General features: G+C 42.5%; 1 protein-coding gene and 1 long non-coding RNA gene across 4 annotated transcripts in view; one reads left to right on the top strand and one right to left on the bottom strand.

Moving 5' to 3' along the window:
• Positions 1-850: 850 nt before the first annotated feature.
• LOC132538898 (uncharacterized) lies at positions 851-7,243 on the bottom strand. Its single transcript, XR_009550200.1, has 3 exons — positions 7,115-7,243; positions 1,083-1,143; positions 851-915 (listed from the first exon to the last, which is right to left on the bottom strand). It is a non-coding gene; the product is annotated as an uncharacterized LOC132538898 (long non-coding RNA).
• Positions 6,847-25,727, top strand: part of EDARADD (EDAR associated via death domain) — an 82,693-nt gene continuing 63,812 nt past the window's right edge. For 2 of the 3 annotated variants that reach the window (XM_016190306.2, XM_060191950.1), the window contains exons 1-3: positions 6,847-7,009; positions 14,902-14,960; positions 22,077-22,116. In XM_016190306.2, coding sequence (XP_016045792.1) covers positions 6,979-7,009; positions 14,902-14,960; positions 22,077-22,116 — 130 coding nt within the window. In that variant the 5' untranslated portion in view covers positions 6,847-6,978. Of the gene's footprint in view, positions 7,010-14,901; positions 14,961-19,004; positions 19,079-22,076; positions 22,117-25,727 lie in introns of all 3 variants that reach the window. The other variant, XM_060191949.1, reaches the window with a different exon arrangement.

The following is a 25,727-nucleotide window of genomic DNA, read 5'->3' as shown; positions in this document are numbered from 1 at the left end:
AAGTGCAAGACATAAGTGAGAATCAAGAAAATCTTAAAGCATTATTCATCCATAAATACATATGCCTGAATATTGCGTCCCTGGCAGGTAGGATTCAAGTCAGTGATATTACTTTACTTACTTGAGGTTTTTGTTTTGTTTTTTAGTACCATGTTAACATTTCAAAATGCATTATTATGTTTTTCAAAACTAAGGCTTCATCACTTCTGAATGTCTTTTTTCAGAAATAGAGAGAGACAGAAACATAGAAGTAAAGAGAGAAACAGAAAGAAAAAGAGAGAGATTAAAAACAAAACAAAACAAACAAACAAAAAACCACAGCACCAAAACTGCTTACAATACAGCGGTGACCAGACTTGAACCTAGGTCCCATACATAGAAAGAAAGGCTTGATTTTCATGCATATGTACAAACCTATAACAGAACCAGTTCCTGTGCAAAAACAAATGCTTTAAGGGACAAACAAAGAACATCCACAATTTCCAGATAAGAGTTTCCTTCACATCTGGGCAAGAATGTAAATTCAACGCTGTAGTAAATTACAGTGCCTTGTAAAGACTGAATGGTCTCTTAGCCTGCATTCTTTTCTTACTTGATTCTATCCTACACACAGCTGCCAGACTAATCCTCCAAAAACACCAATTTTCATATATATCACTTTTCAAAAACCAACTTCCTGGCACCTGAAAACTGGTTTTGAATGCTTCTGTCTGGCATTCAACGCTGTCCCTGAAGAACCCTGTTCAGCAGTTGGCCCTACTCATTTCTTCCACTATATACAAGCTGTGTGATATTGGGGTAGGTATGTAAAGACTCACCTCCCAACCACATGAGCAAAGGTTCCACATGTCTTACAGGCTCCTTGGTTCACTCAGTGATGTTCTCCAAGGGTACTACAAGATCAAATGCTAACACCTATTCTTCTTCTAGCGTTTGCCCTTCTTCCGTAGCCAGTCAACAGCGTCAGGTTGAGCCTGATGTCTGCTTGTTGCTGGCTTTGAAAGTGACTGGGACCCATGTGGATTCAGTCAGCTAGGAAGGATCGTCAGTTTCCCCAGTAAATGGGTACTCACGGGATGCACCACGAGTCAGGAGTCAAAGGTGATGATGAAACCTCACCGTCTATGAGTGGCAAAGGTGGCTCTGCAGAAGAAAACGGGTGTATTATCACGTGGTGAAGCAGGTCTGCAGGTGTCTGTCTCTTTCCCTATCTCTCCCTCCCCTCTCAATTTCTCTCTGTCTCTATCCAATAATAAGCAAATGAAAATGTTTTTTAAAAAGAAAACCGGTGCATTATTAGGAGAAGTTAAGTGACAAAATAAGAGTCACTACATCTATTTTAACACACTCCAGACAAAAATCTAACAAGTATCTTTTCCAAAAACAATGAGACAAATGAATGAACTTATTAATATTCGTTTGAACCTCTTCCATCACACATAATTCCACTAGGATATATCAAGCAAGTTCAACTGTGGAGCAGTCCCTTTGTAGAGCACAGGGTCCTCTGGTCCTAAACCAGTAAATTACGACTATAGTTCTAGCTACTTCAGTGTGGATCAGACCCTGTCTGGAAGCCTAAGTTGTTAGTCTCATCTGTACTGTCTGTACCCTTTAAAATAAGGATGTGTGTGGCTTAATAATATAACATAAATCATATTAAGTGAGATAGACCAAACGGAGAAGGATAAATGGTTTCACTTATAAGTGGAACTTAAGAAACAAGGACAGAAAGGGACAGCACACAGTAAAACTTGAACTTGGTGTGATGCATTTCACCAAAACAAAAGACTCTGGGGACGGAGGGGGAGGGACGGAGGGACAGTACTTGGTGTGTGTGGGGGGGGCGTTTCTGGGGCCCTGGTACATGGTGGGAAAGTACCTAAACTGAGAGTAATTGCAGACACCTATCTTGGGGAGATGAGAAGTTGTAGCTATGTGTCAACAACTTAATGGCAATCCTTTTTAACCTCCCAATAAAGGGAAAGAAAAAAGGCTTCATAGTTGGTTTTTAAAGTGATTAAATTTTTTATCTAAAAAGCTTAACGCTTTCCAATTAGAGTATATGATATGGGATAAAGTAGTAATACGATTTTTCAAATAGTTTTTAACAAAAAAAACCAAAAGTTTAAGTTACACCAAATGTGGTTTAAAATGTGAAAAACCATTGTTTTCCAGAATGAATCAAATAAAAGTCATTTGACTTGCCATTTTCCCCCATTTGAAGACAGCACGTCTAATTATTGTCAATCTGAGAAGAGATACAAAACTAACAGATGTCTCCCCCAAATTAAATTAATAATTTAATTTCTTAAATTATTCAAACTCAGAGGCCTCAGAATTTGCCCAAATTATGGCAAAATGTCAGCCTCGGAGTCATCACCACTACACTACACTACTTGATTGGACATGTCTTCAGTGTCTTTCTTCATACACAGTCCCTTTCGGTTAAATTAAATAAAATAATTAAATTACTCTAGTTCTTTTAGAAAAAGGGAGCAGAGCTGGGTGGTGGTGCACAAAGTTAAGAGCATGTATTGCCATGTACAAAGACCCAGGTTCAAGCCCCCAGTCCCCACCTGCAGGGGGAAAACTTCACAAGTGGTAGAGCAGGGCTGCAGGTGTCTCTGTTTCTTTCTCCCTTTCGATCTCTCCACCTTCTCGATTTCTCTCTGTTCTATCAAATAAAATTGATAGTTTATAAAAAAATTAAAAGAGAAAGAGAATCAGAGGGAGTAAGGGAAAGATATCACAGCACCAAGCAGTCCACAGTGTGGTGTGAGGGGGCTAGGGTGGAACCATGCTTATATGCAGGACAAAGCAGACATACTATCCAGGTGAGCTATCTTGCCAGCCTATGCCCAGTTCTGTAGTGAAACAGTGTTTGTTAAATCCTGACCATCTTGATCAGCTCTTAAGAGTGAGTGAGGGGATCGGGTGGTGGCGCAGTGGGTTAAGCACACGTGGCGCAGAGCGCAAGGACTGGCGTAAGGCTCCAGGTTTGAGCCCCCAGCTCCCCACCTGCAGGGGAGTCGCTTCATGGGCGGTGAAGCAGGTGTGCAGGTGTCTGTCTTTCTCTCCCCCTCTCTGTCTTCCTCTCCTCTCTCCATTTCTCTCTGTCCTGTCCAACAACAAACAGCATCAGCGATGGTAATAATAATGACCACAACGAGGCTACAACAACAAGGGCAACAAAAAAGGGGAAAGAAATGGCCTCCAGGAACGGTGGATTCATGGTGCAGGCACCGAGCCCAGCAATAACCCTGGAGGGGAAAAAAAAAAAAAAGAGTGAGTGAGGGATTCTCATATGGTTTCCCCCATGGCACAGCATTTGTTTGGTGCAGAGAAGAGGAACAGAATAGCAGTTAAAATTGTCCATGATGCCAACCTGTCTTCCTTTGGCAGAAGACCTCACCAATGTACCCTGGAACCCCACCTCTCCAGAGCCCTGCCCCACTAGGGAAAGATAGAAACAGGCTGGGAGTATGGGTCGACCTGCCAATGCCCATGTCCAGTGGAGAAGCCATTACAGAAGCCAGATCTCCCCATTTCTGCACCCCATAATGATCCTGGGTCCATGCTCCCAGAGAGACAGAATAGGAAAATTTTCAAGGGAGGGGATAGGCTATGGAACTCTGGTGGTGGGGATTGTGTGGAATTGTACCCCTCTTATCCTATGGTCTTGCTGATCATTATTAAATCAATAATAAAAAATATTGTATGAGTGAATATTACGTGTCAATCCACTGGTCCATGCTATACCAAACATGGAAATGTATTTTCATCTATTATAACAAAGTCACTAGGAGCTTCTCTCAATAGACTAAATTACAAGGGGAAAATCAAGGCAGAGATACAACTAGTATTCTTTCAGACATATGTATGCACCTGAAATACACAAATATATTACTTCAATGAATATTTACAACCTTGTAAATGCTTACAACTCAGAGATTTGGTTACTTGTTAAAGTCATACAAATTTATGGTATTAAGCCAAACCCAGCATGTCTGATTTATGATTTCCAAGTCTGCTATGCCCATTTATGGTGATTCACAGATTTATGAGTATTTAGGTGCTATTAAGACATATAAAAGAAAATTACCACTTTAAAAAGTGCTTTAAAATTCTTAGAATGGCAATAGGAACAAAAGCAAATAGACTGTATGAGAACTCATTGGGAATTTTTTTGCATGTGACTGCTTTTAAATTACATTATTTATAAATCGCAAATGCTGGGGACTGGGTGGTGGTACAGCTAGTTGATCGCACATGGTATAATGCTCAAGGACCTGAATTTGAGCCCCTAGTCCCAACCTGCAGGGCAAAAGCTTTGCAAGTGGTGAAGCAGTGCTGCAGATCTCTCTCTCCCTCTCTCTCTCTCTCTCCCTGTCTCTCTCTCTCTCTCTCTCTTTCTCTCTCTCTCCTCTTTTTCTCTCTATCTCCTCCTACCCTCTCAAATTCTGGCTGTCTCTATCCAATAAATAAAAACAATAAAAAGTTGTAAAGAAAAATTGCAAAAGCAATAGCTTCCATTTGTTTTATAGTTCACAAAGTACATAGGGAAAATAAAGACAGTAATGGGTTATAGTTAAAATTAATAGGAAATAATGTGAAAGGGGATAAATACACATTCAATATTCCTTTAGAAAATAATCTTTAAATACATTCTTAATATTTATTTATTCCCTTTTGTTACCTTTGTTGTTTTATTGTTGTAGCTATTATTGTTGTCGTCATTGTTAGATAGGACAGAGAGAGATGGAGAGAGGAGGGGAAGACAGAGAGAAGGAGAGAAAGATAGACACCTGCAGACCTGCTTCATCAGTTGTGAAGCAACTCCCCTGCAAGTGGGGAGCTAGGGGGCTTGAACCGGAATCTTTACACAGGTCCTTGCGCTTTGTGCCATGTGCGCTTAACCTGCTGCGTCACCATTTTTTTTTTTCCTTTGGTGGTGATGTTGATGGTTGTGGGGAGAGAGCAGCCCAGCACTTGACCATCTGTGGAGCTTACCCCACCCCATGCTCCCATGTGGTATTAGAGCTTATAACTGGGGCCTCATACATGGTAAGTAGGCAGTAGTTCTACCAGGTGAGCTATCTCCCAGCCTCCCTCTCCTTTACATTATAATAAAGAGTAGAGTGTTAAAAGGATGGGTTATAGTTTGGGGATTTGAAAAGCAAACCAGCTTCAGAGCAATGGTAGTGGTTGCATTGCTAACTGGATAGCCTAACTTGTTACGTGGTTCCTGAAACCTGACCTTCCAGATAATTCTATCTTCATCAGAGTGCAAAAAGAACCACGAACCAGACCTCAAAATTGATTGTCAGAGAAACTACCTTTAAATTGTTTTCCCTTCCTGTTTGAAGGCAGCTTTAAAGGAAATTTATTTTCCCACTCACAAATTTCCCAGAAAATTTTCATGTAGCAGATTTTATTATTTTTAGACACAGAGCAGGGTCCTCTTACCTGAGTCTCTTGTTTCTCCCAGGGTATATTCTGGAAGTGATGACTCTAACAGACAGGGAGGAGACACAAAGCAAACCACTGGCCATCAGGAGGATAACTGCTGCTCCCCGCCCCCGTGTGTGTGTGTGTGTGTGTGTGTGTGTGTGTGTGTGTGTGTGTGTGTGTGTGTGTTTCGTCTCTCTGAACTGACATTTTCGCTTCTTTATTATAAAGTGCTAATACTGCGTGCAAAAAGCTATTATATGGTCTCTTTCAAACCAATTCCTATCTTTCAATGCTTAGATTCAAAGGCAGGAAGATTATTTAGAATCCTCTTAGAGGATTCCTATGACATTCAAATTGTCTGTAACTTTGTACAGTGATGATAAGTTGAGTAAAAGCAGAACAGCTTTAAGTAGATGCTTAGTAAGCAATACCAGTTTGTGCTCATGTAATTGATAGAAAATCCTTTTTAAATAAACCTTATTTTTTAATTTTCCTTATTTGTTTTTGGATAGAAAGAAATTGAGAGGTAAGCAGGAGGTAGGCGAGAGAGCGAGAGAGAGCGAGAGAGGTGCGCAGTATTGTTTTACTTCTCCAGAAAGTTCCCCTACCCCGTATGTGAGGACCCAGGACTTGAACTCAAACCCTTGCACACTTGCTCTCTACTGGGTTTGCCAGGCTCTTTTTTTTTTTTTTTTTTTTTTTTTTAGTTCTGTCCAAGAACCCTCAGCTATTTTTGTAAAGAGGGCTACGTGTGTCCCAGACATCCTCTCTGCACCCTCCCTTTGTGCCGGAGCACTCACCCTGGAGGTCACGTAACAACTAATGGCAAAGCAAATCAAAATAGCAACTATTAGCGTGTGCCATCATGCCGCGGCATACTCCTGCTCACAGATCAGGAAACTCTTGAAACATCAGATCGCCTGCAGGCACCTCAACCCCGGCCTGCGTTCCCGGGGTGCTGGATCCCTGCTGGGGGGGGGGGGGGACAGGGAGGTTGCTACACTATGAAGGCTAAGCCCGGAGAGCTATCCGGGTCTGCAGCTGGGTTTCAGATTAATCTTTCCTGCGCAGAGATCGCGCCCACACAACTCCAGCTCCGGACCTGCCCAGGGGAATCCGAGCGCCGAGGACGCAGGGGAAGCTTCGGGACAGCGGGGTTCCCTTCCCTTTCCTCGCCCCCGCCCCTGTCCGCGGCACCCCGGCTCCCGCCCAGCGCCTCCAGAGGGAGGGACCGAGGGGCGCACGGAGAAGGGGCTTTGCAAACTCCTTGGCAGAGCAGGAAGTGAGCATTAGGAAGACGCGGCGGAGCCCTGGGAGGAGGTGGGAGAGGAGGAGAAGAAAGTGGGAGAGGAGGAGGGGAAGGTGGGAGAGGAGGAGGCGGTGGGAGAGGGGGAGGAGGGGCGCTTCGGGCCTCGGCACTTGGCTCGGGGTTCAGCGGAACTACAGGACTTTCCAGCCCAGCCGACCGGCCCTCCTCCTCGGTCCCGGAGGTCACCCAGTCTGCATCGGGCCCCAGCCGCCCCCATGGCTTTGCCAGACGACCCTCTGCGCGCAGGTGAGCTGACACCGCCCCACGCCCCTCCTCCAGCGGGGTCCGCTGGCCGCCCGGGAGCCGCCACCCCCGGGGAGGGGAGCGCCCCGGGAGGACCCAGCGCCTCACGTGCTGGATCCTTGGACTCACTGGGACCCCAGTGGCACGCGCCGCGCGAGGTTCACCCCGCGAGCCTGGGGTGGGGGACGAGCTCGCCCTCCGCGGCCGGGTGCCCAGCCTCACCCACGGCGGGGCCTGAGACGCGTCCCGCTTCCCACCTGGTGGCCCCAACCCCAACCGCTTTTGTCTCAGACTCGGTTGGGTTGGGAGGTTGAAACAAGTCCCTTCAACTTCTCTGATACACCCCCCCCCCCAATAAAAGCAAAAGGTGGATTTTGTCTTTTCCTTCAGGCTCTCCTTTGCTCTCTCCTCGCGTGCCTTCTCGTTTCTCCTCTTCTCTCCTCGTTTTCCTTTTAAGTAGTTTTGTGCTAAATAGTGGCCCTCTGAGCTACTGTACAAACGGATCTGCCAAACCTGGGCTCCGCTCCCATCTGAGGGATCGCACCTGCCCAGGCCTTTGACTAGAACGGCCTCTAGTCTCCCCATTAGTGTGTGTTTCTACCAGTGGCCAGAACTTAGAGTTTTTCATAATGCCATACTTGGATTTAAAATCTTCCTCACAGTTCGCCTTCCAGGAACTTTCGCCTTACCCCTGCTCTCTCATAATCTAAGCCCGATGGTCGGACATTGCTTGAACACATTGATGGATGATAATATAACCCCGACATCCACCCACCCAGTTCTACAGCTAAATTAAAATTGATACGTTATGTTTGGCAGGGTTTTCTGGAGAAATTAATGAATTGACTAATGTGTGTAAAACCAAAATTTTCCTTGAAGTAGGAAATGTATACATTTTCTCAACTGGAGATGGAAAATAGGTTGAATATATCCCTTCCGTGCCCCTATGCCCAATATTTGGAAAACCCGGGGGGAAATAAAGGGTGAAATTCTACCATAACTTTTCACCTCATCTTCTGAGAACCTAGCTGACAGTGTGCAAAGAGGTGTTCGGACATTGATTCAGTGGTTCCAGATTTCATTACAAGAAGACAGTCAGGAGGATTGAAAAAAGATTTTGGAGGGATCTGACAGTGTTTTGCCCTGTTGAGCACACACACATTATTACCATGTGCAAGAAGCCAGGTTAAAGACTTCTGGTAACCACTTGCTCAGTGGGGAAGCAGTACTGTGGGTGTCTCCCTCCCTCTCCTTTCTCAATTAACCACTGCTCTAAGAAAGGAGGGGGAAGAAAAGATTACTGGGAGCCACGGATTCATTGTGTAGCACCAAACCCCGCAGTAACCCTGGTAGAAATGAATTAAAATAAACTCTTGGCAGGAGAAGATGCCTGTAAAATCTACCTGAACAAACATCCTCCCCCACCCCCCAAAAAAAACAAAAACCAAAATCAGTGACACCAGTAAAAGGTGTGAGAAGGGAGGGCAGGGGAATTATTAAACTGAGAACTTTGGTTTAATAATGACAGGTGTATACCAAGCCTCAGTGCAGCCTCCAGGGTGGCTAATGACAAGAGCTAGAATTCTGGTGAGAGTGCTTGACTCAGAAAAAACATATAACAGATGCTTATGACCTGGAATAAATGGGAAGCTTGGGACAAAGGGACCTGGAAATTCTAGCACATGTGACATGATGAGACAAGTGAGTGTATGATAAGGAATTGGAATTCTATCAATAAAAGGAGTGTGCTATCAATAAGAGCAAAATCACTTCCTCTTTCTAATGTCCATTCAGTTCATTAGGACACACACACTCCTTCCATTTCTGCAACAAAGCCACAGTAATTGCTATTATGTAGGATTTGGTAACTAGAATTTGCATTTCTCCAGCCCAGGCTAACAACCACACATTGTCTGCCAGATTTCCTACAGACATTTCACCTCCTGCTCTGGCCTTCCACCCATCTCTTCACTAATCATTGACCAGTGTGGCCTTTTCAAACACAAATTAGAGGGGCTAGGTTGAGCATGCACATTACCATGCACAAGGATCTGGTTTCAAACCCTAGTCCTCACCTGCTGGGGGTCGGGCAGGTGAAACAGTAGAGACTGGCTATAATGACTAGGATCCTTATTATTATTTTTTTTTAAAAAAGGGAGGATATTTGAACACTCAGACTCTCAGACTTTGTCTGATGGTGAATGCATGAGCCACTTTCTAGAACCCAGAAAGTTGTAGGGCACAGACCAGAAACTCCTAGATCCAGATTCTGATCCTTCCATTATCCTGTGAGGTTGAATATTCAGTAGTAAAAAGGAGTTCACGTGCACTCTTCGCAAGGTTATTGAAGTTCCCAAGGGTGAACTGAGATGGCTTAGACTGTCAGAATAGGGTAGGCAAGGGTTTTGGTACACCCAGTAGTTGCACATGTTACCACAAGTGAGGACCTGGGTTCAAGCCCCTGGTCCCCACCAGCAGAGGAGAAGCTCCACAGGAAGTGGGACAGTACTACAGGTGTCTTTCTTTCTCGCTCCCTATTTCTATCTCTAGCAGAAAAAGAAAAACAAATAAAGAAACAAACAAATAATAAAAAAAAAAAAAGGCAACCCAGGAGTGGTGGAGTTGTCCTGCAGGCCCCAAGCCCCAGCAATAACACTGGTGGCAAAACAAATAAGTAAAGAAAAAGAACATGGCGGTCATTCAACATGTGGGAGCTCTATTTAAGGTGAAGGTGCTGGACTGGAGAGATATCTCACTGGACAGGGCAGCATAGCTGTCATGTCTGTGTCTCTCCCTCCTCTGTCTCTCTTTAGCTAAATGAAGCAGCAGCACATGCACAAGCCCCAGGCTCTGCAAAAGAGAATGAAAAAGATGAAAGTTCTGTGTTCAGGGCTCCCTAATTACAGTCACTTTAGCTTGCAGATGTTCTTCTGCCTGAGATGCCACTACATGAATTTTCACCGCTCAGGGACTTTGAAAATCAGAAAAGCATGTAGAGGGAGGCCCTGTATGCACCCTGAGATAGTTCAGCATAGGCAATTGAGTACCAACAACTAATAACCATGCAGCCCCCTAAGCTAGCTCTCTGAGGCCTGAGAGCCACTTAGAATGTGCTTTCCAGGTGCCATACTGCACCTGTTCTTAGTGGGCACCTCCCATGCCCTTTGAGGAATTCTCCAGAAGATGCTTATATGAAATAAACATGATTCTCACCGCCATCTGTGAAATCTCTTTTGGTTGGTTGTCTGCTAATCTGGAGTGATCTCTGCCTTGTTTAGCGTCACCACTCCAAGAGTTAAGGTGACTTTGGGAGAAAGCACCCCTGAGACAAAGCTATATAGCACCAGCAGGAAGAAGGGCCTCACCTGGCCCTGGCAGAACTGCTGGTTTTGCCACCTGTGAGCTCACATGCTCCCCACCCCCTTCTGTTTTGATTTTTCTGTGCCTCATGTTCCATCTGATATCAGTCTTGCCTAGGGGTCCAGCCGGCTGTTACCTGGGTGTGGGAAAGACATGTTAAAGTTTCTAAAATAAACTGTGATGGTATATTTAATAATATTGTCAAGATGCAGCCCCAGGGGGCCTCAGAAACTTAAGAACAATTTTCTACCTCTAGCCCAGTCTCAAATAATCAGGATCAGCCCAAGAACCTTCAAGTGCATGGCAGTGTGGATCTATAAGAGCAAAGGTTATTGGACATGAGTGGGAAAGCTGGCAGAGAGAAGACAGTGTCAGACAGAGCACATGGGGCCATAGCAAACTCGAGTCTTGATTGCATTTGAAAATAACACACAGGGAGAGCTTCATCCATGGTCATATTCAGTTATTTTTTTGTAGATTTTAATTAATTAATTTACTAACTTATTTTACTTATTTAAGGAATAAGTACTTATTTACTTATTTAAGGAATTTATTTCTTTACTTTGAACAGAGATAGAGGGAATTAGAGAGACAAAGAGATACTTGCAGTACTGTTTCATAGCTTATGAAATTTTCCCCTGCAGATGAGGACTAGAGGCTTGAACCTGAGTCTTTGTGCCTGTAATGTGTGTTCTCTACCAGGTGAGCTACTGCCTGGCCCCCATACAGCCATTTAAATGAAAATAATGAAGGAATTAAAAGAGTCTCTTAACTCTTTTTCTAAACATGTTGCCTTTCCTGGTTGCATATTCATTCTCTCTCTCTCTCTCTCTCTCTCTCTCTGCTGTCTTCTCCATCTAAATTCCATTTATTCTTAGAGATGTCATGCCAAAGCAGGAGACTTGGAGCTTCCAATCCTAGCTATCACTTGCCTGTTATTCGTGCTGATACCATTTATCATAGCACAGAACTGGGTGGGACTGACTAAAACTGTGATAATCTGATGTGGGGACTCATAACCTTGAGCCTAGTGTTACTGAGCCTAGAGTGGTGTTACTGAGCCTAGACTGGTGTTACTGAGCCTAGACTGGTGTTACTGAGCCTAGACTGTGGATGGCTATATGAGTCACTTAAGGTCGAAGCATTAGATTTGTCTAAGGTCACCCTAGTAAACTTGTTCATAGTCAGACCATTAGCTCTCAGGGACATGGCAGACAGGTAGGTCTCTTCCACCTGTGCTTAGTGTCCCTTCCCTTTCAATGTCCTCTTTGAGTCTTCACTGCTGCCTTTTGTACAGCTTTCCAAGCAAGCTCCTCATTTTCCTTCTCTTGATGTCTTTGCCTTTTTCCTGCGTCTCACACTAAATTTCTGGAGGAAACAGGACTAACTTGTCAGGGACAGAGTAGCCAGTGTCTGCACAGGCTTTGCTCAGGGTCCTTTAAAAAGCCTCCCTGCCTCCCTACCCCACACCTCAGAGCTGCAAGTCCTTCATAGTACAGTGACCTGATATTTATCCCCTTGTTGTTATCACAAATCCTCAAATACCCGTGTTCAAATACCACACCACTGATGGGGGGAATGTTCTAAAGTGCACTTGATCCTAAAACAATACCGGTTCACTTATATGAGGATTTTTGTTTTATAGCCAGGCCATAATTCCTTACAGTATCAATAAGTACAGTACTACACATGTTCTTTTTTAAAAAAAGATTTTATTTATTTATTTATTAATGAGAAAGATAAGAGAGAGAGAGAAGGAAACCAGACATCACTCTGGTACATATGCTGCCAGGGATCACACTCAAGACCTCATGCTTAAGAGTTCAATGCTTTATCCACTGTGCCACCTCCTGGACCATTAAATGTTCTTTTTCTACCTTAACATTTAAAAAAATATTCTTTTTGAGGTAACCTTGATTTACAAGACCTTGTGTTTCAGAATTACAGTTTTACACCTCTCCGAAATATGTTACTACTACACGACACCCACCAACAAAGTACCAATATCGCTCCACCAAAGCCCGCTGGACCTCTTCCACCCTGACAACCCACTCCTCCTTCCTCTTTGCCCCTCCCCAGTCCCTTTTGTAACCTGATTTTTCTCATTCATTCATTCATTCATTCATTCATTATTTGTTTTGTTTTGTTTTGTTTTGTTTGCTGCCAGGGTTATCACTGGGGCTAAGTGCCTTCAAGGTGATCCCACCACTCCCGACAGTCATTTTTTTTTCCCTTTATCCATTTTTTTGGTTTTTTCCTGATAGATAGAGAGAAGGAGAGAAGGAAAGAGAAACAGAGACACATACAGCACTGTTTCACCCTGCAGGTGGGGATCAGGGTCTTGAACCTGGGTCCTCATGCACAGTGCTTTGTGCGCTCTACTGGTTGTACCACCACCTGGCCTCTAATCTGACTTTTCTAAAGTAACATTTACTTTTCTTTAGTTTGCATCATTATAAGACTATAGCCTATGATACAAAATATGGGTTCACCTATTCTTTTTTTAAAAAATTATTTCTTTATTGGGGAATTAATGTTTTACATTCAACAGTAAATACAATAGTTTGTACATGCATAACATTCCCCAATTTCCCATTTAACAATACAATCCCCACTATGTCATTAATCATCTTTCATGGACCTGTATTCTCTCCACCCACCCACCCCAGAGTCTTTTACTTTGGTGCGATATGCCAATTACATTTCAGGTTCTACTTGTGTTTTTGTTTCTGATCTTGTTTTTCAACTTCGGCCCGAGAGTGAGATCATCCCATATTCATCCTTCTATTTCTGACTTATTTCACATAACATGAATTTTTCAAGGTCCATCCAAGATCGGCTGAAAATGGTGAAGTCACCATTTTTTACAGCTGAGTAATATTCCATTATGTATATATACCACAACTTGCTCAGCCACTCATCTGTTGTTGGACCACCTGGGTTGCTTCCAGGTTTTGGCTGTTACAAATTGTGCTGCCAAGAACATATGTGTACACGATCTTTTTGGATGGATGTGTTGGGTTCCTTAGGATATATCCCCAGGAGAGGAATTGCAGAGTCATAGGGTAGGTCCATTTCTAGCCTTCTGAGAGTTCTCCAGACTGCTTGTTCTCCACTGGTGGGAACCAGCAGTGTAGGAGGGTTCCTTTGACCCCACACCCTCTCCAGCATTTGCTGCTGTTACCTTTTCTGATATATAGCATTCTCACAGGAGTGAAGTGATATCTCATTGTTGTCTTTATTTGCATTTCTCTGACAATCAGAGACTTGGAGCATTTTTTCATGTGTTTCTCGGCCTTTTGGATCTCTTCTGTGGGGGTTCACCTATTCTTTATGCTATCAGCATACTGGTCAACAGTAGTTATGTTGTTGCTGTTTTGTTTTGTTTGTACTGGCTATTTGTGGTAGTGGGGATTAAACCTATGTACTACGGCGGTTCTCTTTAAAAAAATTTCATTATTTTTATTTATTGGCTAGAGACAGTCAAAAGATCGAGAGGGAATGGGAAGATAGAAGGGAAGAGAGACAGAAAGATATCTACAGCACTGCTTCACCACTTGCAAAGTTTTCCCCTGTAGGTGGGGTCTCAGGGCTCGAACTGGGATACTTCCACATTGTAACATGTGCACTCAGCCAGGTGCCCCACCACCTGGACCCCTACTGCTGCTCTCTTTCTCCAGGCCACTAGCTAAGTTTTGGGACTACCAAAAGTTACATGCAGAGTTTCAAAACTGGGGAGCGGTGGTTGGCCCTCCTAGCTCCCACACTGTTTAAAAGCCTTATCCAATTACACTTTGCATTATCCAATTACACTTTGGTGTCCATGAACTAGTTAAGATGAGGTTGTGATAGGAGGAGGGAAGTAAGCCCTTAGGCTAGGGATGGCTTCTAGCGCTCAATCCACAGGCAGGAGTCAGAATGTGGGAAGGTTAAAGAGGAAAAGCTAAGAAACCAAATGCAGTTGTGTCTGGTTGGACCTGTTTGAAATACATAGAAGTGCCACGTACTTATTATTAGGGGGAAAATGCAAATTAAATTTTGGCTAACCTAAGACTGCCACTTAGGGCTTTGTAGTTTGAGTACTGCACAAATCAAGAATAGTTCAACGCAAACAGATTTGGTTATCTTTTAAGATGGCTTTTCGGCAGCTATCTTAGTAAGTATTTTGGAAAGGGAGAACTCATTTCTCATTTGCTCATGAAAGCTACTGGTGACCCTGACCTAGGTCTATTCTTTTTTTTTCTTTTCTTTTTTTCCCTCTATTTCCTTAACAAATTCCTTTAATGGAGCAATGGTGAAAACATAAGCAACGTGATACTGAGAAATCCAATGTGTTTTAGTGATTTTTTAAAGATAAAGCTTATTTGTCTCAATACCATTTCTTCTTATTTTTGTCTCCACTGTTTTTTTGGCTTTTTTTTTTTTTTTTTAGTCCCAACTTGACTAGGGTAACTTGTATCTATAGGAAAACAGTTATCAGACAATAACTTCGTGCTTTTAAATAATCCCACCCCTCCACCTCTTCCCCCCCACAGGTCATATGACAAAGGAGCCAGTAGAAGACACAGACCCTAGCACTTTCTCCTTTCACGTGGTAGGTTACACATTTGACATTTCTTGGTGATGATTCTTGCTTTTGTCTTTTTACCATTACTTAGCTTAAAATATTTACTTGATCGTGTGAAATAGAAAGCAAATGGGAAGGAGAGAAAGAAAGAGAAGGGTCCTACTCTGAACTAGGACCTCATATATGCAAGTCCTGTGCTCTACTCACTGAGAACCTCCCCAACTACCTCTCTCTGTCATGACTATATACTTTTTTTTAATAGTTTATTTTATAAATATCATCTTTTTAATTTATTTATTTCCCCTTTTGTTGCCCTTGTTGTTTTTCATTGTTGTTGTAGTTATTGTAGTTGTTATTGATGTCATCATTGTTAGATAGGACAAAGAGAAATGGAGAGAGGAGGGGAAGACAGAGGGGGGGAGAGAAAGATAGACACTTGCAGACCTGCTTCACCGCCTGTGAAGCGACTCCCCTGCAGGTGGGGAGCCGGGGGCTCAAACGGGGTCCTTACTCCTGTCCTTGTGTTTTGCGCCATGTGCACTTAGCCCGCTGCGCATGACTATATATTTTATTATGTAATGTCTTAACAAATATCCAAATCCCCCAGATGATATTTTCCCAATATAAATTCCTTTACTATGTTATTTTCTATGACATAATAAACGCTGGTGTTTCAGTAGGCTAAGAATATTAGATTGTTCTAGATTGGCACATGAAAAATGTGACCTTCTTAGATTATATGAGGTCATTGCCTATCTGTAACTTGTTAATACAATCTAGTTTTCATTTTCCCTGTTTAAAAATTCACAATACATAATCTGAAATTGAAAGGAAAAATAGGACATCCTATTATACTAACTGACCGCTGCCTACCTGTTGGGTATGTAGCATATCATTTACCTCTATGTTGCAAGTAGAGTAACTATATGACTTACTTCTTTTAAAATACTTCTTCTTTATCTTGTTATTTATGAGAAGAAGAACCAGAGTATCACTCCAGCACATGCAAAGAATTAAACTCAGCACCTCATGCTTAAGAGTTCAGTACTCTATCCACTATGCTACCTCCTGGGCCACTAACTTACCTCTTTTATCATGTTTAATCTCCACAATGACACTGACCATGAAGGACGGTAACACAGAGGATCAGCTAAGTTGCCCAAGTTGGAAGCAGCCAGGCAGGATTCAAACCCAGCTGCTGGTTCCAGATTCCTCCCCCATCTCCCCACAACCACTCACTGGCATGGCTACTCCTTTAAGGCTTACCAAAGTCCACATTTGTTGCTTTTCATTCTTAAAGTAACCTAAATAGTGAGGGCTGGGAGAAGGTATTTTTGTCCCTATTCTACAGATGAGGAAATAGTGGTTAACTGATCTGTGTAGAAATCACCCAGTCTGGAGCTCCGCCGTCTTACTCAGTGTTGCCTCTTCCTTAGGACCAAATAAATGTCATTGAGAGCATTATTTTTCTTACTCTGTATACAGTGTAAGATAGGTTTCTTCTCCTTCTCCTCCTCCTCCTCCTTCTCCCTCTCTTCTTCTTCTTTTTTACACATGATCTTTTCTTTTTTAATTTTTAAAATTATCTTTATTTATTGGATAGAGACAGCCAGAAATTGAGAGGGAATGGGGAGATAGAGAGGGAGAGAGACAGAGAGACACCTGCAGCCCTGCTTTACCATTGCAAAGCTTCCCCCTGTAGGTGGGGATTGAGGGCTCGAACCTGAGTCCTTGCACATTGTAACATGTACACGCAACCAAGTATGTCATCACCCGGCCCCAATAGGCTTCTTTTTTTTTTTTCAAAGAGTTTGGAAGATATGATCTATTGAATCATGAAAAATGGTTCTTCTTACTGCATTTCATTAGAGTCACATAAAATGTCCTTAATGATATGATTAAATCTATTAGCATTAAATCACTGGTGACTCACAAGGCACCTCAAAATATTAAAGACCTGTGTTTGTTCTCATGGCTGTTAGTTAACCACTTTGTGGTTTGATAAGTATGAACTGTGTAGAGCATCTAGTTTGACAAGCATTGGAAATTTGTGTTAAAAGTAGTCTCTGGGAGCTGGGGAAGATAGCATAGTAGTTATCCAAAAGGTTTTCATGCCTGAGGCTCCAAGGTCCCAAGTTCAGTCCTTAGTGGCACCATAGGCTAGAGCTGAGTAGTGCTCTGATAAAAAGAAGGAAAGAGAAGAAATGAAAGGAGAAGAGGAGAGGAGAGGAGAGGAGAAGAGAGGGGGAGGGAAGAGGTGGGGCGGGGCGAGGCGAGGCGAGGTCCCCGGCTTTCCGCACAGACAATGAAAGAGTATACCTGTGCTCATTTCCTCTCATCTTCCCGTTATGATTTGCTCCCGAAGTCATTGGTTTCTGGAGAATTTACTCTATTCTTCCCCTTTTGAACATGGCCTGACCTGTGATTGTCATGTCCTCCCACTCACTGCCCTGACACCAGGTCTTTCTCTTTCCACTCTCCTTGGGTTTTGGATACCTCTAATCATGCCTCCATGATTGGAACAAAGGGCGTTTTTCCGTAGTTATCTAGGGTTTCTATAACAAAACATATCCCACACGGGCCAATTTTAACAACTGAAATACATATTCACCTAGCTTGAGAGATTAGAATTTGGGGTCCAAGTGTCCACAGTATCTTGTTCCCTCTAACACCTGTGAATTAGAGTCTTTTCTAGTTTACCTTTCAGTGGTTGCCAACAGTCCTTGACTTGTAGCTGTGACACGCCATTCTTTCATGGCTTTTTTCTTTGACACATGGCCATTTTTTTCCAGTGTGACTCTGTGTCATTTCTTCTCTTGGAGGATATCACTATGGCCTCATATTTATTAAGGACATTTATATAGGCTCTATAATTAAATGAGAACATACACTGAGGGGATAATATTTGAACAGGTTTTTTTTCTTTTCTTTTTGGAGGAGTGGGGAGGAACCATGTAATTCAACCCATAATATTACAGTTGTTTTCAGAACTGAAGATAGACAGGTATCCCCACATTTTGATAGTTTGCATTATTGCACTTCACTTTCATAAAAGACCTACAGTAATCTCTGTTTTCACAAGCTAAAAGAAATTCTAAGAGGAGTTTTGCCTTTATGGCATAAGCAAAAGATGAAAATAACACTCAGTTTGTTTTGTAGTAGTTATTCTAAGAGGCAGAGTGCACACCATCAGTGAGAAGAGCCCCACCAAGTTCTTTCCTTTATACAAACTGCCACTCACAACATTTCTGCTTTTGCCATATGTTAATGTGGCTTTAAAATTAATGTGTTATCTGGTATGATTTGCTAGGCTACTTTGGCAGTCTGGGACTGTTCAATATTTTTCTGAATAAATTAGCTATTATTGTTTCTTGCCTTTCTGACATTTTGACTTAACAAAAGCTTTTATAGGTACTTTGGAGAGCAGGGGAAGCCTATACTCATTGGCACGACCAATGATATCCTCCTTAAACTTATCTCAGAATCTCCTGAAGAGTCAGTCATGAAAGGGGCTGGGTGGTGGTGCACCTAGTTGAGTGCACATGTTACCATGTGCAAGGACCCAGGTTCAAGCCCTCAGTCCCTACCTGCAAGGGTAACGCTTCACAAATAATGAAGTCTTACTATGGGTATCTCTCTTTCTCCCTCTCTATCTCCCATTCCTTCTCAATTTCTCTGTGTCTCTAGCCAATAATAAATGAATAAGTATTTTTAAAAAGAGCCAATCATGTGTAGCTAGTAACTGTGGCTTAAGTATATCATGCCTGGTCATCTGCTTTGTTTTCTGATGATATTCCCTCCAGCCAGGGCAGTCTCCCAGCTTTATGACCTAATTCACTCCTATGCATTCTCCCATCTTGGTTCAAGCTTTCCCTGATCTAGGAAGCCCTGTCCCACGACCTTCTCCCTTCTCCATGATCCAATGCATATTACTTTAAGAAAAATCGTTTAGTTTTATTGATTCATTGGAATGAATGCCAGACATAGAACCCAGGGCCTCATTCATGTGAAGCATATGCTATGCCACTAAGCTACACCCCTGACCCTCACCTCTGTTTATTATGTTATTAGATTGTGCTGGGATTGTTTGCTTGCTTGACTTCCCTCGAGGCTGTACGGATCATTAGCAGAAAACTAGGCACAAGGTTGGCAGCAATATATGACACTAGATGATCCAGATGCAACATATGTTTGATAAGTCGACCTTCCTGAAAACGAGTATGCTCTGCACCCTTTTGCCTCACTCCTATGGTCTTCCACGTCAAGTGACTTTGCCATTTCATACTTAACCCTGTCGACTCCCTTCTGCCTTCAATATAACATCTTCAGGCTGACTGGTCTTTTACACCTGTCACACTTCAGCCTTGCTCTTCTGTGTCCACTACCTGGGTTTCTTCCTTTCAGATATCTGAATCCTGGGCACCCTATCATCTTCATTTGAATGTCAGTTTCTTCAGGACACCTACACTTGGTCCAGCCTGCTGTTTGTTCATTCATGCAACCCTTTGGCAAATCTTTAATTAGAATTGCATCAAAATTGAGGAATGTAAAAATCATAGACCTCCTCTTAAAAGAAACAACTCAGGGCTGGGCAGTAGCACAGCGGGTTAAGCACACATGGCACAAAGCACAAGAACCCTGGTTTCAACCCACGGCTCCCCACCTGCAGGGGAGTCACTTTCACAGGCAGTGAAGCAGGTCTGCAGGTGTCTGTCTTTCTCTCCCCCTCTGTCTTCCCCTCCTCTCTCAATTTCTCTCTGTCCTATCCAAGAACAACGACAACAATATTAACAACAACAATAGACAACAAGGACAACAAAAGGGAAAAAAATGGCCTCTAGGAGCAGTGGATTCGTAGTGCAGGCACCGAGCCCCAGCAATAACCCTGGAGGAAAAAAAAAAAAAAAAACCTCAAAATTCTAACCTAGGAAATAAGTACTTTACTTTTTAAATTTTTATTAGTAATTTACAAGGTTATAAAAAAGGGTTGTAATTCCACACCACTCTCATCACCAAAGGAAGTTCTATACCCCCACTGTCCTCCAGAGGTAACTGCCATAGTTTTCCCAAGGCCATAGATATAGTAAATAAGTACTTTAAATGTGTCCTGGAGCTCCCACCCTACTAGTACTTTAAATGTGTCCCCAGAGCCCCACCCTACTAGGGAAAGAGAGAGAGGCCGGCTAGGACTATGGATTGACCTGTCAACGCCCACGTTCATCGTTCATCGGGGAAGCAATTACAGAAGCCAGACCTCCCATCTTCTGCACCCCACAATGACCTTGGGTCCATACTCCCAGAGGGTTAAAGAATAGGAAAGCTATCAAAGGAGGGGATGGGATACAGAGAGCTGGTGATGGGAACTGTGTAGAGTTGTACCCCTCTTATCGTATGGTTTTTTTTTTTTCCTCCTCCAGGGTTATTGCTGGGCTCGGTGCCTGCACCATGAATCCACCACTCCTGGAGGCCATTTTTCCCCCCCTTTTGTTGTCCTTGTTGTAGCTTCGTTGTGGTTATTATTATTGCCCTTGTTGACGCAATTCGTTGTTGGATAGGACAGAGAGAAATGGAGAGAGGAGGGGAAGACAGAGAAGGGGAGAGAAAGATAGACACCTGCAGACCTGCTTCACCGCCCGTGAAGCGACTCCCCTGCAGGTGGGGAGCCGGGGGCTCGAACCAGGATCCTTACGCCGGTCCCTGCGCTTTGCGCCACATGCGCTTAACCCACTGCGCCACCGCCCGACCCCCAGTGCTTCCTTTTTTATAAATAAAAAAAAAAGCTTTTTTTTTTAAAGAGCCTGAAGAGTGTACTAGTACAGGTATGTTTTCTGTGCTTGTGAATAGAGTATCAAACAGCATTTAGTCTAAGGGAAAACTGACTTTTAAATTCTCTGTGATTAATTTCTTTGGTGAGAGGGGGTTGGAAGCTTCTAGAGTTTCTGAAACTTTCCTTCTCAATTGCAAAGAAACTTCAAGGAAAGAAGTTTAAAACAAAATCTTTGGTTCCACATTGCTTCATTGTATCTGCTGTCAAACGAAGGGACAGCTGAGCTCTACAGTCAGGTTGGGAGGGACAGACAGCTTTGTTGGGACTGTGGGACAGTGGACTAGAAGGAACAGATGAGGACGTCAAGTGTAGGAACTAAGCAGTGGCTGGGGGAAAGACAAGGAACACATTCACACTCCTCTCGTGTCAGTCTTCAGATACTGAGTATATTGTTTGGTCTGAAGTAGAAGTTTCTAGAACTGTGCTTGAAGGCATCAGCAAAGAAATATGCAATTGTTGAGCATTTTTGCTATTCTGAATACCCTGGAACAGTACTTTTCCTTAGCAGTACACTAAGGAGCCATGAATAGTTGTGCATAATGAGTAATTGATTCGTACATCTTTGTGCAATCAATAGGATTTTGATCCTGTGCTGGTTAACCCAGGACAGAGTTATTCAATAATGAGCACTGCTTAGAACACATGCTTGTTGAACCAAAATGAATGTCCTAGAAATGGTAAGAAGAAATGTGGCTGTCCCACAACTCATGAAAGCAAATGTTCCTTAGTTTCAGACTATAAGAAATAGATAAGGGAGGCCAGGTGGTGGCGCATCTGGTTGAGCACACATTTCGTAATGCACAAGGACGCTGGTTCGAGCCCCCAGTCCCCACCTGCAGAGGGAAAGGTTTGCAAGTGGTGAAGCAGTATTGCAGGTGTCTCTCTGTCTCTCTCCCATCTCTACCTCCCCCTTTCCCTCTCAAGTTCTGGCTGTTTCTATCCAATAAATAAATAAAGATAATAAAATAAAAGTAACTAACTAAATAAAGAGAAATAGATAAGGAAAACAGCTGTGCAGAGCAGAGATGGAGTGTGGTTTAGTGGTCAGAGCTAAGGCAATTGGGAGGTTTGTTATATTTCATGATCCAAAATTAGCTTCCTATCAACCTTGATCTCACTTTTATAACTTGAGCAAAAAAATAATAATAATAATCAGATGATGGATTAAGGTGTATTGATAAGTTCAAGGCAAAGACACTTTCAAGGCTTTAAATAAAAACCATGAATTTTTCAAGACAAAGCCTTCTTTTCACTTTGATCTTATAATTGGCTATGGCATTTTACAATGACTCTCCTCTTTTTCTTCATTTCTACAGTCAGACAAATACCCCATTCAAGATACAGGACTCCCTAAAGGTAGGTACAATTAATATAACTACTTGAACTCGTGGTCATTTTAATATTGTGAACAAAGCACTAGTCAAAGTAATGTTTGTTATTTTAAATTCCAAAAAATGAACATACTGATAACTCAGTCCATGACTTGTTGATGGTTATCTCAGGTATAACTTTTCTTATTACAATCTAATGAATGTTTTATATCAAATTCTGAGCTAAGTTCCCGTGGTATTTTTCACATGTGTAAAATGAGTATGTTTGGATCCTCTTGCCAATCAATACTTCTTTTTAAATATTGATTTATTTGTTGGAAAGAGATAGCCAGAAATCAAGAGGGAAAGGGTGATAGAGAGGGAGTGAGACAGGGAGACACCCGCAACACTGCTTTACTCCTCACAAAGCTTTCCCCCTGTAGGTGGGGACCAGGGGCTCAAACCTGAGTTTTTGTGCATTGTAGCGTGTGCGCTCAACCAGGTGCGCCACCAGCCAGCCCCTTATGTTAGGATTCTTGGTTGCAACTAAGGAAAATATAGCTTAGATTACTTTCAAAAGAGGGGAGGCACTTGATTCAGAGTTTCATGGCACTGCTATATCCAAGTATTAACAATGATTCTCTTAGGCTCCATCTCTCTGTCTCTCAACTCTCATGTGATTCTCTTTTCTGTGGCATCTCCTTATTTTCAGAGAGCTCTCCATAAATGTTGAGAAAGATGATCACCCTTGGGGCTACTCAAGATGGTAGAGAAAGAGACGTTTCCCTAGTGTTGAAAGCACAATTTTAGGGACAATTGTGACATGAGTAGTTAGGTCCTGTACCATTCTCTGTGTCCACTGTCATCAGGAGGATCAAGAACTTTAAGCAGGCCTGAGCCTTGATGTGGAGGGGGAGGGGGAGAATATGGAGTCAAGTCTAACCAAACCTCAGGAAAATGAGTTCTGTTCCTGAGGAAAGGCAAGTTTGTTGGCTTCAAAGCAAAAAGAGCTATCTTTTGTGTCCCATAAGCTAATGTTTTAAAACTATAGCCTGTCCCTATTATAGGACTTTCTGCAAGACTATATCTACATTGGAAACCAAGCTGCTAATGGCCACCCAGGATCACTTACCTTGTCAAAGGGGGAGGGGGTGAAGACAATCAGATATGACCAGTTTCAGAGGTAGTAGGGGCCCCCAGCTTCCTGGTGAGGTAGAACTTGCCAGCATGTGTCTATGTGGGTTTCCTCAGCAATCCTCTCACTAAGTGGGTATCAAAGGGAGAATGTGGACCCTCCCCTGCCACAGCCACCCTGTGGTTATGTCTGGGGTTCTGCCAAGTCTCCTTTCCACTTCGAGCCCTCAGGTCTCTTTTTTTTTTGTCTGCTCTCCGCCACTGGAGTTTCATTCCTCTTGTCACCTAAGCATGTCCTAGGCATGGCAGTGGTATAGGCGAAAGAAGCTAACGGCCAGATTTGAGTCTAAATCCTGGTTATACTAGAGGAGGTGTCTCTATTGCCCCACCTTGTGAATGACTTTCAAGGATCCTGAATCTCCCAATCAGTAATTCTCTAGTCCAGCAAGAAGGTGAAAAGTGCAAGGCATCCCACTGGGGACAGAAGGGAAGTGATTTTTTTTTTTTTAAGATGACAGCAGGCAGTGAAGAATCATCTGGTGAGTTTGTTTAAAATGCAAATCCTGGGTCCTGCTGCCCCCAAATTATGATGCAGTAGGCCTGGGTTCAGGTCCAGGCCCAGGAATCTTCATCTTAACATATATCTGAGTAGTACTTTGAGAACTTGCATAGGAAGCTTCTAGAATTTTCTGTGATCACACCATGAGACAAATAAGAGAGAACCAAGCTGCAGCCAAACCACCTGCCCTCAGCAAGTGACTCTATGTCTCTGTTTACTTTCCTCTCTGTAGAATAAGGAGGATCATGTTGGCCCCTATCTCCCAAGGTGCCCAAGCACTTTCCAAAATTCAGTGAAATGAGTCTGAAATAGTGCCTATCACACTGGAACGTCAGATGGAGTTAGAGTAAAATAGGGAAAAAGAATTGTGAAAAATCAGTGCTCAAGACTATCCAAAGTGCAACTGTTTTTAGACAGAGAAGGAAAGTAACTCTGTCCTGTAATGTCATGTTTCTGTCTGTGGAAAGATTTTGTTTTTGTCTCCCTTGAACATGATTTCCTGTTTTGAAAGAAAAAGATTATTGCTTAGCAACCTGGCACTACAGTCACTATACAGTTGGGTTTCTCTTAGAATTTGAGTTTTTAACAAAACTTTAATCAAAATAAATCACTCCCATAAAATTAAAAAGTTTCTCTGGTACTGCTAGCAAGTATTAATAAATATTAGTTAAGTCATAGTCTCTACGTATATTAAGTTAGACATGCTAGATATTAATACATATATTTACACTAACACATAGCCAAAGACAAGAAAAAAAAATTCTTTAGTCAGAATTGTGTAGGAAGCAATGACTATAATTTCTTATTTGAACAAATCTAGCAACCCAGCATATAGTAGGTGAGTAAATGTGAACAAGGCTACAAAGAAAATAGATGGAATGAGGGTAAATAGCATAATGGTTATGCAAAGAGACTCTCTTGGCTAAGGCTCCAAAGTCCCAGATTCTATCCCATGCACAACCATAAACCAGAGCTGAGTAAAAACAAACTCTGGTAAAAACAAACAAAAAACTAAAGTAAGTAAATGAATTGAACAACCTCTGTTAGCTTTAAAACTCTGCGTAAATTGTTTAAGGCTAGGGGCAGGTGATGGCGCACCTAGTTGAGCGCACAGGTTATAATGCACAAGGACCAAAGTTCAAGCCCCCAGTCCCCACCTGTAGGGGGAAAATTGCAAGTAGTGAAGCAGTACTGCAGGTGTCTCTCTCTCTATTAAAAAAAATTATTAAAAAAAATAAATTGTTTAAGGCTTTATAATTCTTATGGACTTACATAGCAGTAAACATTTCTTTAGTAATTTACCAGATTTCTATCAACTTTCAAGGTTAGAGAGTAGTATTGAATTCTGTGGCTGAGATTAAAATCTGACGGAACATAATCAGTTTTTAACACTTTGTATAATCCCTGCCATAAACTGAGGAGCTGTGTAATTACCACAGAAGCTGTGATTTATACCAGACCAAGGATAGAAGTTCCCTCATAACAATTAATTTAGAGAGGAGGTACACATTGATTATATGTATTATTTATCTTTCTTCTTTTTTTAAATTAATTTTGTTGGGGAATGAGTGGTTTACAGTGTAGTCTTTAATATATAGGCACAACCTATCATCTACCCTTGATTGGTGTCTGGCAAACACAACAGGACCTCAATGTCCCTTCATCCTCCACTCCTTTCCCGGAGCCCATTGCTTTGGTGCAATACGCTACACCTAGTCCAAGTTTCACCTTATGTTTTCTCTTACTGCTCTTTGTTCTTAAGTTCCACCTGTAAATGAGGTCATTTGGTGTCGGTTTTTCTCTTTCTGGTTTATCTCACTCAACATGATGCCTAAGTTCTGACCACAATATTGCATATGTGGAACATTTTATGTATTTGTGTGTCATCCTTGAGACAGGGGGAAGGGATAATTTTCCCTGTACATTCCAGCAATAGTATGTGTGCTGCCAGAGTGACTTCCATT

The sequence above is a fragment of the Erinaceus europaeus genome, chromosome 6, assembly GCF_950295315.1.
Source record: "Erinaceus europaeus chromosome 6, mEriEur2.1, whole genome shotgun sequence".
In the NCBI taxonomy this organism is placed as follows: domain Eukaryota; kingdom Metazoa; phylum Chordata; class Mammalia; order Eulipotyphla; family Erinaceidae; genus Erinaceus; species Erinaceus europaeus.
Note: the sequence above shows the minus strand (reverse complement) of the source record. Positions and strands in the feature narration are given on the sequence as shown.